Genomic DNA, 13706 nt, shown 5'->3' on the forward strand with positions numbered 1-13706 from the left:
GAACAGAAATGTGCCGAAGTTCTCCCGACTGCATCTAAGAATGAGGGCGGGTATCGCTGCCTTTTAAAATTCAGGCGCCAGACCTATTCCTCTTCAACCTCTCACTTTGGCCACTTGCCCACAGGGTCTGCAATTCAAATGTTTCCGAGGAAGCGAAGCAGGTTGCACAGGTTGTTGACTTATACATTACAGCGGGAGGGAGGGGCGGCGGCGGCGACGACTCTTCCCTGATTGGGCTCGCGGCTCCAGCGATTCCCTCCGGGGAAGCGCCAGAAACATTTCAGTCGCTCTTGGGTGAGAGAGAGATGGTCGATGCCTTGCGCCACAAGTTCCTGAAGGCGCGAGGAAGAGCTGAGGAGGAGCTGGACCTGCGTTGCTGGAGCAGCAGCCAAGGCTGAGAGAGATAAGTGCGGAATCGGATCCCCGCACCTGTGAACTTGGCCAGGCGCCTTTCGCCAGATAATAACTCTTCCCAGAGGGGCAACGAAGCGTGAGGGGAGCAAACAAAGACCACACACACACACAAAAAGCATCCGTCGCCTCAGGGCGTCAAGCAAAACACCGCGGGCGAGCGGGACAGCGAGACGCAGCTACACAAAACCAAACAAAGGCGGTGAGGCGACCGGCAGAGCAGCGCTTCGAGGCGCCACCGCCGCCGAGGACCTCGGGGGGCCGAGAAATGAGGCTCCGTCTGACCAGCGCCTTGACGTTTGTGTGCCTCAGCGCGCTCTTCTCCTTCGCCTGGTACGCCGCCCGGAGCGGGAGCGGAGGTGAGAAGCGGGAAAAGGCGGGCGGAGGAAAGTCTGCTGCTGGCGCGCGCCCCGGCCCGGCCTGGGGTAGGAGGAGGAGGGCTTGGCTGGTTGGCGGGAAAGAGACGAGGGAAGAGGGCCCCCTTCGGAGGAGACGGGCGGCACTGCTGCGCCTCGCTTCTCCCAGGGAAAGGGGCTGAGGAGGCGCACCTGGAGGCTCCCCGCGGGACCGCGCGCTCCGCAGCCTCCGGGCCACGGCTCCCAACTCCCGCTAACCGCCACCTGCGCGGACGGCGGCTGTGCGCGCTCGTCGCCAGCAGCAGCCCAGGTCCCGGTTGGCTCTGATCGGCCGGGCGCTGCTCTCCGGGCTCCGGGGGTTCGTCTGGACGGCGTTTGCCTCTTATAGGTCCTGAACTCCTTTTGTGGGTTGTGCCATCTGCGGGGTCCCAGCGATTTTCTCTGCCGTATGGACGAAGTAAGATTAGCACGGAGAGCTGCATAACTTTGCTGCATGGTTTGTGGGTTTTGATGTGCTGAATTGATGTCTTCAGCTAAACACCCTGTGCGGACAACCCGCTCGTTGAATGCTGTGACAACAACGCAGCTGTTTAAATGCGTGCCAGTCACTAATCACACTTGATGCAATGTGCATAGCTGTCAACTTTTCCCTTTTCTTGCGAGGAATCCTATTCGGAATAAGGGAATTTCCCTTTTTTAAAAAAGGGAAACGTTGACAGCTATGAATGTGTGGGTGTGTTTTTTACTCCTTACCCAAATTCAGAAAGTTGTAGTGGCCCAGAATAATGAATGTATCGCAGACACAAAAATGACTAGCATGCCACTGAAGCCACCCTAATGGGGCTGAACAGTGATGTGCCAAACAGCTTTTCCTGCTAATTACTAATTGTTGAGACATTGCATTGGCTACATGCACAGTGATGGTTGATGCCCAGAATAATCACTCAAATTGGCTCTTCTATAGAAATATTTTAAAATTAGAGTGCTTGTGGGATTTGAGGATATTTACTTTTTGTATCTGTGCCACTGCCACTTGGTGGTAAAAGAATAGTAATAGATTTCTCTTATTACCATTCACTCCATGAACTTCAGTGGAATTATTTATTTATTGCACTTGTACCGTGGGGTGTGTGGGGTGTTAGGGAAGAGGTAGTAACTCTGGTGGGGAACATGTCGTGCTCCTTCTGGGGTACTTTGTCCACCTTTGATCCCCACCCTGCACTCAGTTCTCACCTGTGGCTCCTAGAAGCTGTCAACATGCATCAGTATCCGCACACCAGGAAATGGCTTTGACTGGTGGGCTAAACCAAATGAGGGTAGCTGATGGGTCTCAAACCCTTGGTGAGTTAAAGACTTCTCCTGCATGTGAAGACAGACTGTAAAGGATTGAGAGCACAAGACCAATAGTGGGTCCAATGGTTAAGTCGAAGGCGGCAGTTTTTGCACATGTTGTAGAGGGAAGTGAGGGGCAGATGGGGCTCATCATTCTGGGGAGGTAGCCCATCTCTGATCCTAAACCTCTGCTGCCTTGTGGGATATCTTTGGGAGAAGAAAAAAGCCTAAGAAGTAAGCCCTACACAAATCTGCAGTGGAGTCCCTCAGACAGTTGGATGGTGCCTTTTATGGCTCCTTCTGGACCATTGGTAAACAAACAAACCCCTGTGATGCAAAATATGAGCCAGCAATATCAAGAGCAACACGATGGCCAGAAACAATTACAATGTGAAAAACTTTATGGACTAATTCAAAACATCAAAACTAACAAACTGAAGGACTTCCAAAGACTTTCAGAGACTTCAGTTTTTCACATTGTAATTGCTTTTGATATTGCTGTCTTGTCATCTGGGCAGCTCAGGATCTCCATACACACTGCCCAGGCTTGTGCCCCAAGGAGGTCACTTCGGTGCTGCTAACACAGCAATTTGACTTCACCCCAGATGTGCACTCCATTGTCCCTTGAGACAGATGGATGCCAACAACAAGCACTTGTACCCCACTCTTCAGCCAAAAAGGCTCTCAGAGCAGCTTGCATGTTATCAATTAAAACAAGATGGTGTCTGCAGGCTTACAATCTAGGAGACAGAACACAAACGGAAAAGAGGATGGGGAGGAAAGAGGCAGAAAAGCAAATTGGGGGGGCAGTTCTTAAAGTTAAATAGTTCTTATAATGATCAGCTGGAATGAAAATGGTTCAGGGATGGGAGACACCTGATAGAGCTGGTCCTTCACCAGAGCTGATGGAATGAGCCAGGTTTCCCATCTCTCCAACTGAGGAAGCTTCCTGGAATGGTCGCTACCAGGTGAAAGCTGAGGGTGTGAGTGTGTGTGTGTGTGTGTGAGAGAGAGAGAGAGAGAGAGAGGGAGGGAGGGAGGGAGGGAGGGAGGAGGAAAGAAAATGATATATATAGTATGGCTTGGATTCTATGATAAGTAAGTTGAGGAAGTTCATGGAAGGAAGCTTCCCCTGCCTCCATTCCACATTGCTCAGGAGGGCCCCCACTGTCTGGAGAGACTTTTCGGAGGCATAAGTGGCCACTGGGGAGGGAAGAGGTGGGAAATATTATTTCCATGAACTTCCTAAAGTTAACTTATCTTAGGATCCAAGCCATTGTATGAATGTTTTCTTAAGTTATGCTGCTTTTAATTTAGTTAAATAGACAAATTTGGAGAATATCAGTAGTGACCAAGCATGTGAGCATGATTTATGAGATCATTGTTAGGTTCTAATATGTTATGTCCTACTCTATGTAAATGAGAGATAAAGAGTTCTATTTGATTTTAACATTATTGGCTTAACTGCAAAGTGAAAGTCGATATATTTCTTGCCCCTGAGATTTAAATTGACTAATCTTGTGGTACTGTACTTGTGACTCTAGGACATTCAGCAATATATATACATGGGATTAAGTCTCATTGAACTTTACAAGGAGAAAGGACACAAAACTGCCTGCACATGGAACACATGTGGCAAATTGAGCACATTGCTAACATTTTTCCGCTATAACCTTAATTGATACCTCACCTTGGAAGACACAGACATCCAATACAAAATTCCATACCAACCTGCAGACTTCTTAATTTTTTTTGGGGGGGGGGGAGACTAAATCACTGAAAGGTGGAATCAGGCTAGTTACTTTCACACGAGGAAAATAGTGCCTGTACATTTTGCCTTGTATCTTAGGTTCTACAAATGCTTGAAACTCCCCCCACCCCAGTTGTTTTAACAGTGAAAGCTGGGAATCTGTGTCTAGACTAAACTATTTTGCTTTAATATTCTTTCCAACCCAGAAGTGGGGAGCTTTGTGTTCATCACACAGGGGAAGCACTCTTTGCCCATGTAGGCTCATGCAGGTAAGTTCTCTGCTGCCAAAAGCCAGGCTCTCCATTGCACCCATTGCCACTGCTGGCTAAACACTCGCAAGTGCTTCTGCCTTGCAATATCACAGCTTGGATGCATGGAGCAAATTAAAGAGCTGTTACAAACAGTGTTTCACTACAACCATAAAAAAGGAAGTACATATATAATCACTACAGTGTCTCCCTCCACAGGAAGGAGACTGTGGCATGGACACTGGCTGAGCACCCAGGTGGCACCAATCTACCTTCTCTCTCACTGCCTCACAAACATCCACTGTGCATCTATGTTCAAGGACTGTGTGTTCCAGCTGCTGACAATTGCTCACTATTCTTTCCCTGTGTTTCCCGGTCACTCTCCCACAAGAAGAGTTTGGATTTGATATCCCGCCTTTCACTCCCCTTCAGGAGTCTCAAAGCGGCTAACAATCTCCTTTCCCTTCCTCCCCCACAACAAACACTCTGTGAGGTGAGTGGGGCTGAGAGACTTCAAAGAAGTGTGACTGGCCCAAGGTCACCCAGCAGCTGCATGTGGAGGAGCGGAGACGCGAACCCGTCTCCGGGTTCTGGATCCATCCCACACCATGTTCTGTGTTAATCCTATGACAAGCAGGGTCCAGGATGCTCCTTGCTGTTCCTTCACAGGGTTGACTAAGGATATCTCCTGCCTGCCAATCCTATGCCTTGTAAGTGGGGCACTGAAGGCTGCTGCTCTCAGTGTGTCTGTGGCTGCACTTGCATGCCCTGGCCGCTCCCCTTGACTGCTTCTGGAAAGAGTATTTTCTTCCCAGGGTGGGTCTTGAACCCTTATCTCAGGAGCTCTGTATGCAATCTCTCCAGGCTCTCTGCCCAGGGAGCTATGTGTGTATTATGTTGTATAGGCTCTCCTCTCCTTGTGCTTCTAAAACAGTGGTTTTCAGGAGCCTAAGGGAGGTTGCCTGTAGGGATTCCTGGGACTTGCAGTAGTGGGGTCTTGGCTGGTTGTGCCAATGGTACTGGTAGAGCAGAGGCACTGTGGCATTATCATGTGTGTTATTTATGCGGCAATGCAGGGATGCATGTGCTAGCAGTACGTGGCTTTCATTGTGTGTTCATTGGGTACCTCTGTATGTGGGCAGTATGCTCTGTATGTGGGCATAGTCACTGCTTGATTGTCATTGGCAGGGCTTGCAGCACCATTTTTATTTTGTTTTTCTGGTTGTGTGTTCCCCTCCCCTTTCCTTCCAGTCCAAGGATGTGTTGGAGATGGTGTCTGTTTCAGTGACAGAATGGTGGTGTCTCTCTGGTCCCAGTGTAATGCAAAGCTGTTCCATTATTGTAGGATTTCTTAGAAATTGGGGCATCCAATCCTTAGATTATGAACAAGAGGCATTTCTGTCATACACAACTAGCAGAAATTCAGTTGGAATGTAGGAGGGTGCCAGGCAGATAGAAGGCAGAACAAATGGAGATATACCGTATTTTTTGCACCATAACACTCACTTTTTTCCTCCTACAAAGTAAGGGGAAATGTCTGTGCGTGTTATGGAGGGAATGCCTACGGGTGGCATGCCTACGGATTTTCCTCCTCTAAAAACTACGTGCGTGTTATGGTCGGGTGTGTGTTATAGAGCGAAAAATACGGTAAATACAAATACTTAACTGTGGAGCACTAGCCAACTAGCTTGCGTGTGACATTTTGGGTCAAGTTGATATAGGCATTTTAAACAAATATGAGACAAAAAGACTGCATGTTCTTTCTTTGTGTGTTGCTTTTTGTTCCTGCTTGTCTTCCTGACTTTTTAAGAAATATAATCCCCATCTGTGCATACCACTCAAACCACAGTTTGCAGTGTGTCCCAAGTAGACGTACAAGCAAATCAGACTGATAAGATTCAAACATACTAGCTTTTCTTTCACATAAATGTGCTTAGAATTGGGGTAGTATTGAAAAGTGGTACACAAGAATGCCTAACAAGACAGACAGCTAAAGCGTTGGGTAGCAGTCTCTTATCTAGCCTCCCTCACGTCAAGTGTAGGTTGATGTTCCAAGTGGTGAATCTGTCCCCATAGAATGGCAGTGAGCCAGTGTGGAAACTAAACTAATTCATGAGTCTCCCAAATAAATCCGTAATAATTGACAAGTGCTACATAAGGCATTCACAAAACACAATACATGTTTTATTACGGCTTTTCTCCTTGTGAAAGTAGATCTTCTACAAACATAATCTTGAGCTACTCTTAAGAGTCTTATGTGAAACTGAATAGGGTGATTTGAGAGGGGGGAAACAAAATGACATTGCATGTTGAAGAGCTGATTATCTAGAAAGGCAGTCTTCTAATATGGTATCATTACAGGATATTTAGTTAGAAAAGGATTGACTAAAAAGCAGGCAGAGGAAGCAAGAGGAAGGTTGTGCAAACCCCTGTCGCTGCTGCAGAGCTGAGGAAAAGGAGGAGAGGGATGGCTAACGCACCAGAAGCAGGCTGAAGCCCAGAGGGAAACCCGCTGGGAAAAGACCTCACCTTTTTCAATTTTCAATTTTTTATTTCCTTTTTGTGTGCATGTGTTTTTTACTATTTTTTCCTTCTATTTTTTTAAAACATATATAGCAACTTTTTATATTATATCATTAACTCTATCCTCTAATTTTTTTAATACATAAAACTTCCCCTTCATATATTTTAACCCCCCTTTTTTCCCTTCCCCCTTCCCCAAGTCTTCAGCCCTTTCACTAAATTATTATTACTACCATTTTAAAAATACATCCATATATTACTTAAAAACACATTTTCCATCCCCTCCAAAAAAGAGGGGGACTTTTTGTTGCTGCTGCTGCTGCCCCCTTTCCATCCTTCCCAATATTTTTTACTTTATTTTTACCAGACAATCTACCCCTCTCTAACACATTTTCCCTATTTTCTGTATTTCGTATTATTTTTATCCAATTCTCTACCCTCATTTCTATTTTTTGAAAAAAGGGGGGAACCTTTTTTTCAATTACTATTTTTTTATCATTATTATTACCTCCCCCCCAAAAAAATCCTTTTTATTATTATTACTATCATTATTATTCCTCTTTTCCTTTTAGTCCCCCTTTAGTTTCTTCGTTTGTTTGTTTTTGAGGGGGGAGCCTTACCTTCCCCCCATTGTCCTGCAACTATTACCATCCCCTCTAAAAATTAAAATAAAATAAAAATATTCCCCCTCATATCAGTGCTATTGCCACTAGTACCCTTCCCCCCTCCCTTTTTCTTTTCCTTTCTTTTCCTTTCCTCCTTCCCCCTTTCCCCCTTTTCCCCTTCTTCTCTTTAAAAGAACACATACATACACGAACACACACACACACACACACACACACACACAAAGATACATTATTGTATTATATTTGCCCCTCTCAAGAGGGCTTTCTATATATTTTCATTTCTACATTATTTTTACCTTTGGCATTTGATATACAAATACTACTGCCAGGCATCACAACTTCGACATCTTCAGATCTCTCATCTCCCCTCCCCACCCCCTGCTTTCCCTCTTTGATTTAGTCTGCTTTTCTAGTCCCTCTTACCCTCCTAACCCTAAAATCTACATACACATACCTCCCCACACACTTTCATTAGCAATCCCCCCTCCCCAGGGGTCTTTTACCTCATACTATAATTAGAACCACCACTGCAACCAAGCATTTTCATCTTTCTTTGTCTCTTCCTCCCCTTTCTTTCTTTCTTTCTTTCTCTCCATCCCTCCTTTCCTCTCTCCCTTCTTTACTTTACTCTGACTTCCATCCCTCCCCTCCCCTGCTTCTCCCCCTTTCCCTCCCCTCCTTTTTCACCTTCAACATCTACATTGCTTTGTTGGGTTCTGCTCCTGAACACACCCTTGCCAACCTTAAATTCCTAATTCTTTACTACGAACCCCTAACCCCTCCCTCCACCCTTGACTGGACCCCAATACTCCTTTCGTGAGTACCTGTGCACAGACGTGTACACACAGGTGCACCCACAAATAGCCCCCCCAAACATACACTCTCCCTCTGACCTCACCCCACCAATCTCTCATACCCCTGCCTACCAACCCCTTTACGTGAACCGTCTGTCTGTTGGCTTACTCATCTGTCTGCTCAACTGCCCCACCCCACCCGGCAACACTGCTGAGGAGACTGCGGGAACCCCAGAGAAGCCCTTAAAGCACAGCCCAGATGGGACATTAATCACCACCTAATCCAGACGCTCTGTAAAAGCCACCAGTCAACAATGCCTGTTCAGCTTAACAGCTCAGCAACACCCAGGAACCACCACCACCACAACTCCTAATCACAACACACCCAGCTCCAAGAGGATGCCAAGCAGATTTGAAACCAAAAACACCAACGAGACTGCGATGACAACAACCAGGGAGATGGCAAACAGCACCAAGAACACAACACCCCCCCAAGATGACAACGACCCAGCAACAAAAAAAGAACTGAAGGAAGTGAAAATGAGACTAAGAGAACTATTGAAAGCGTTCAGTGACATGACCTCCAAAGTGGAAACTCTAGAAAACAAGAACCAAATACAAGAAAGAATAATAGAGAAGTACCGAGAGGAGAACACACATGTCAATAATAAATTGGCTAAACTGGAAAGCCACCTGGAAATAATAGAAATGGAAAATACAGCCATGAAAATCAAACAGGCAGACCTTGAAGACCGTAGTAGACACTGCAACATCCGCTCCCGCAACTTTTCTGAAAAAGTGGAGGAGAAAAGCTCAGCAGACCTAATTGTATGCTGGCTGAAAAATACAATCCCAAACCTGACACTCGAGGTAGACGACCTGGAGAGGGCTCACAGAGCCCTAAAACCTATGCCGAAACCCAACGCCCCCCCAACGAGACATCATTGTATGCTTCACACACTACAAAAAGAAAGAAGAGGTATGAAACAACCTCAGAAACTCAACAACAAGCCTTCAATACGGAGACAACCCCATATTGGCCTTACAGGATTTATCTCAGGACACCCTAAATTGGAGGGAAAACCTACGCCCATGCACCCAGCATCTCCAACAAGCAGGGATCAAGTACTGATGGGGCTTCCCCTTCCGCCTTATAGTAATAACCAACACAACACACAGCTGCCAACATATCTGAAGCCCTGCAACTACTGAAGAACCTCAAACTTGACCCTCCACTGGAATGGCAACCGACAGACCCACCAAGTGACAGTCACAAGTGACCACCACGATGAAACAACACCACCACCAAACAATTGGAAGACAGTAAAGAGGAAAAAGAAGCAACAGAAGCGACACAACAATGCAAACCAGTACAGCCAACCACCACCAAGCACAGAAACATCCCACTGAACATACAGCACAAGACAACAGACCAGGATCAACCAAACCAACACATCACAGATGGACAGCCCTACAACAACAACAACCACAGCTGAATGAAGCACCCAGAAAACACATCAAATTGAAGGACTGGTGATTCCCCCCTCCCTCCCCCCCTCCCCCTAGGCCATAAATATAGCCAACACCATCAACACCAGCCCTGCATCTCCACAGAGATCCCCACCCCAACGCCAGTCCAGATGACTTCAAACCATATCCCCCACCACCCAACAACCCATAACCCACACTTTCAGCACCCCCCTACTCTATACTAAGGAAAAACAACTTCTCCAACCTTGATAAAATAACCCACAAACAGGCTAAAATCTGACACCCAATCAGCACAATGGTGGCACCAGAGCATACTAACACCCACATCCCCACACCAACATGTTGCTAATAACATTGGCAACACTGCTTATGAACCCTATACCTGACACTGGCGTCACAAAGACACTTAACACCGTCTCACTGACCACCCCCTATCGCAAACGACAGGGAGGATGGCTGGCCCAAAATACCCCTAACAAACACCTATATGACTACATATAGGATACTCTCTATAATCTATCCCCCACTCTTTAACCCAAATCTGATCCTAATCCCACTAATCCCCCACCCACCACACGCTAGGTCAGCGCAACCCCACTGGTTAGTTAAACAACACAAAGTGGGAGACACAGGACAACCTGGACGAGTTGGCAAGGAATCACCCTACATAATAGATAAGCAAGATGGCTAGCCTAAAAGCAATTACATTAAATCTGAGGGGGCCGGGAAACCCCATAAAAAGAAAACGCATCCCCTCATACATAAACACCATGAAACCACACATCACCTTCTTACATGAAATACACAACCCACCCAAAGGGAGAAAACTCCTGAGTGACCCCCACTTCAGTCAACAATGGGCTGCACGAGCTATAATACTCAGTAGAGACCTGAACTTCACTGCCACAACAGTCCTAAAGGACAAAAAAGGCAGATTCGTTTTTGCTAAAGGGACACTAGATGGCAAAATTAAACTGACAATCGGCTCCATATATGCCCCAAACTCGAAACAACTAGAATTCTTCCAGAAGACACTAAACAAGTTCCTCTCCTTCTCTGAGGGGGAAGCAATCCTAGGAGGGGACCTCAACCTAAATATGAAAGGTATATCCCTGAAAGACATTCACCCTACAATCCCATGGGCAACCTTCCTCTGAAGGAAACCCCTAACAACTAGGGACTCTTACAAGTTACTAAAAATGCTAAAAAACAGGGGTCTCTACGACATTTGGGGTGAGCAAAACCTGGGAGACACCAGCCATACATTCCAATCCGGACGCCATGGTACAGTGTCCAGACTGGACAGCATTCTGCTCACACAGGGTCTGATCCCCTCAGTGGAATCAACGAACATAGGTAACATTAAAATGTATAAGCAGAGTCCTGCAGGCTCTCTCCATTCTACCAGGTTTCTGTTATATCAATCTTGTTCTCTAAGGCCAAGCACTCCAGTTCACCCATCTTGACTCAGAGGCTTCTAGTATTAGTGTATAAATACTCTGTCTTTTACACTTGCATTTTTGACTGTGATGTTCTGGCCTTTCTCAACTGTTGTCTGGTGCCCCCGCCTAGTTGTACACCTCTCACACTTAAACTATCATAATTTTTTTCATCATGGCTGGGAGATTTGTTTTGAATAGGGACTTCCTCAGCTCCTGAGGAGAAAAGCACTGTGTAGAACATAGCTGTAGAAGGTTATCCATGCTGACTGTTCTGCAGCACTTCTCATACTTCCATGTGTGCACGGGTGATTTTTTTCTACACTGAGTGTTTTTATTATATTGTGTGTGTGTGATAAAACATCTTTTTGACATAAATGCTCAGGAAGATTGTCCAAAACATTGTAAGGTTTTTCTTTTGAAATATGTCTGGTTATATTCTTCCTTAAAATTGCATTCCTCCAACAGAGAATTGCTGTTAGCCATTAGTAGATCTATATATAGAACATAGGTGCATATTTTTTCTCTCTCCAGGTATATACAAGAACTATTAACACAACAACAATATTCCCACAGCTGCAGGAGCTTCACATAATGATGTTGTTGCCCAAAGGCCTCACCTAGTATTTTTATGTACAGCCTCCACCTTCAGATTTGATAATGAAATCAAAGGCCAGACGTCTGTACACTTTGCATATGTCAAATTCCCATCTGAACAGGAAAACAACTGGAGGCATAGTCCTTAACAAGCTTTTATTATATAAGGTGATGTAGACAGTAACTTTGCACACATAAGCAGTAATAAATGGAAGTGGACCTATCACTCATTGTAAATGCACACAAGATTGTAAAATGGTTGCGTAAGCAGAAATCAAGTGCTGCTGAGCTGGGTAGCTCACCTGTTTTGTATAGTCAGTTCAATGCTAGCTTGGTAGAAGGAAGTACTTTTGTTGACGCTGTTTGAGTTGGAACAAGACGCTATGTTGGATATCCACACACCCCGCTTTAAAAATTCCAGTTCTCCTGAGTTCCTTTCTCATTTGGATAATAACTCTTGCTCACTTGTGGCAAGTGCAACAGCTGCTTCTTATCCCTCTTGTTGATATGGGGGCTTCAGAAGTGGGAAAGAAACAGGAAGTGTCATTATTCCCAAAGAGCTATGTAAAATATATTGTTGACTGAGGGTGTTCAGTTACTGGGGCTGAAGAAGCAACAATGTGCACCCTAAAAGTAGTGCCCTGTCACTGTTTTCTACTTACTTGATGGCTCTGGTAACCATGGGGACATGGGCAGATCAGGGACTTGCTTCGATTAGTAAACACTTATACAGCGCATTAATTATACATTAATTCAATAAGTGCTATACAATATTTAAAAGCCACCCCTGGAAGACAGGCTGTTTTGGATGTGTGTATACTGTTCCGTTAGCGCTACTGAAAAGCAAGCTCTGAATTCGACCTCATTCTACTGCTGTAAATTAGAAATTCCACTACCAGTTAGTTAAGTTTCCTCAGGTCAAAACCTGCATGGAATTCAGCTACATGATGTTAAATGATCAGCAGGCTTTTGTAATAGCAGTGTTTAACAGGTTCATTGTAAGGCACTTGTGGGAGGCATAAATCACAATAGACTCATTAATCTATAGTCTGACTATGTGTTGGTGAGGAAAGGCATGGTCAGTAATCCAGATTTATGGGAGGTTGGAGAGGAGGAGTGAGCTTTGTGAAGATTAGTTTATGTTTACACATTGCTTAAAATAATAAGTGCATTTATGTATAAATCCATAAATGCACAAAGGATTAAAAAAAGGGTGTGTATTTTCCACTCTTCCTTCTGTGAATGAATGATCAGTCTGAAAGGGTTTAACCCTTCTTTTACTTAAGGAAACCCTTCTTTTACTTCCTTCCGAAGAAGATAATTTGCCTTTACCATTGCAGGAAGTGTTTTAGATTTGAACCAAAGACAGCTTTTGGAACTTCGCCAAAGACTCTTCTTTGCTGAAAAGGAAAACAAAAAAAGATCCCAAGAGCTGAACAGTGTCCTAAATGAAATCAAGCAATTCATTGGTGAGCTAGCCAGCACTTCCGGAAATTTTACAGGTTTGTGTTGAGGGTTTTTTTGGGGTTTTTTAACAACTTGTGAAGTCATTACTTTCTCAGAAAGGAAACATGGATCTTAATGGAGGTCTGTGGATTTTAATGGGAGCATGTGATGCGATGCTGGGCAGTGGGAAGTCAGAAAGACCCAGAGGTGGGGAACAGAAGGCATAAGGGAAATCCAAGAAAGCAGAGAATAAGGCTGTGTACACACCAGCTGAAAACACAGCTCAATAATTCTTTTTCTCATTTCTGATCAAAGCTGGTTTGTGGAGGAGACACATCAAAATGCAGTATTTTATAAGAAACTACAAGATAGATATTATTTATTAAATTTGTATGCCACCCTTCATCCATAGAACTCAGGGTGGTTCACAACATAAAAATACAAGATTAAAAGAACACAAAATATATAATAAAAACAAACTAATAATCCCACCTCACCCCCTCCCATAGCACATTTAAAAGGGTGTTGGATGTTAACCAGGTTGAAGAAGAACATTTTCACCTTGTGTCCAAACGTGCGTAATGAAGGCGCCAGCTGAACCTCTCCGGGGAGAGCATTCCACAAACAGGGAGCCACTGCAGAAAAGGCCCACTATCGTGTTGCCACACTCTGGACCTCTTGTGGAGGAGGCAC

General features: G+C 45.1%; 1 protein-coding gene across 1 annotated transcript in view; it reads left to right on the forward strand.

Annotated features, from left to right (window-relative positions):
* Positions 1-671: 671 nt before the first annotated feature.
* The window catches only part of MGAT4D (MGAT4 family member D), a 42597-nt gene continuing 29562 nt past the window's right edge, over positions 672-13706 (forward strand). Inside the window, exons 1-2 of the mRNA XM_053403314.1 lie at positions 672-770; positions 12908-13069. Coding sequence (XP_053259289.1) covers positions 680-770; positions 12908-13069 — 253 coding nt within the window. The 5' untranslated portion in view covers positions 672-679. The remainder of the gene's footprint in view (positions 771-12907; positions 13070-13706) is intronic.

Source organism: Podarcis raffonei, chromosome 9, assembly GCF_027172205.1.
Source record: "Podarcis raffonei isolate rPodRaf1 chromosome 9, rPodRaf1.pri, whole genome shotgun sequence".
In the NCBI taxonomy this organism is placed as follows: Eukaryota; Metazoa; Chordata; class Lepidosauria; order Squamata; family Lacertidae; genus Podarcis; species Podarcis raffonei.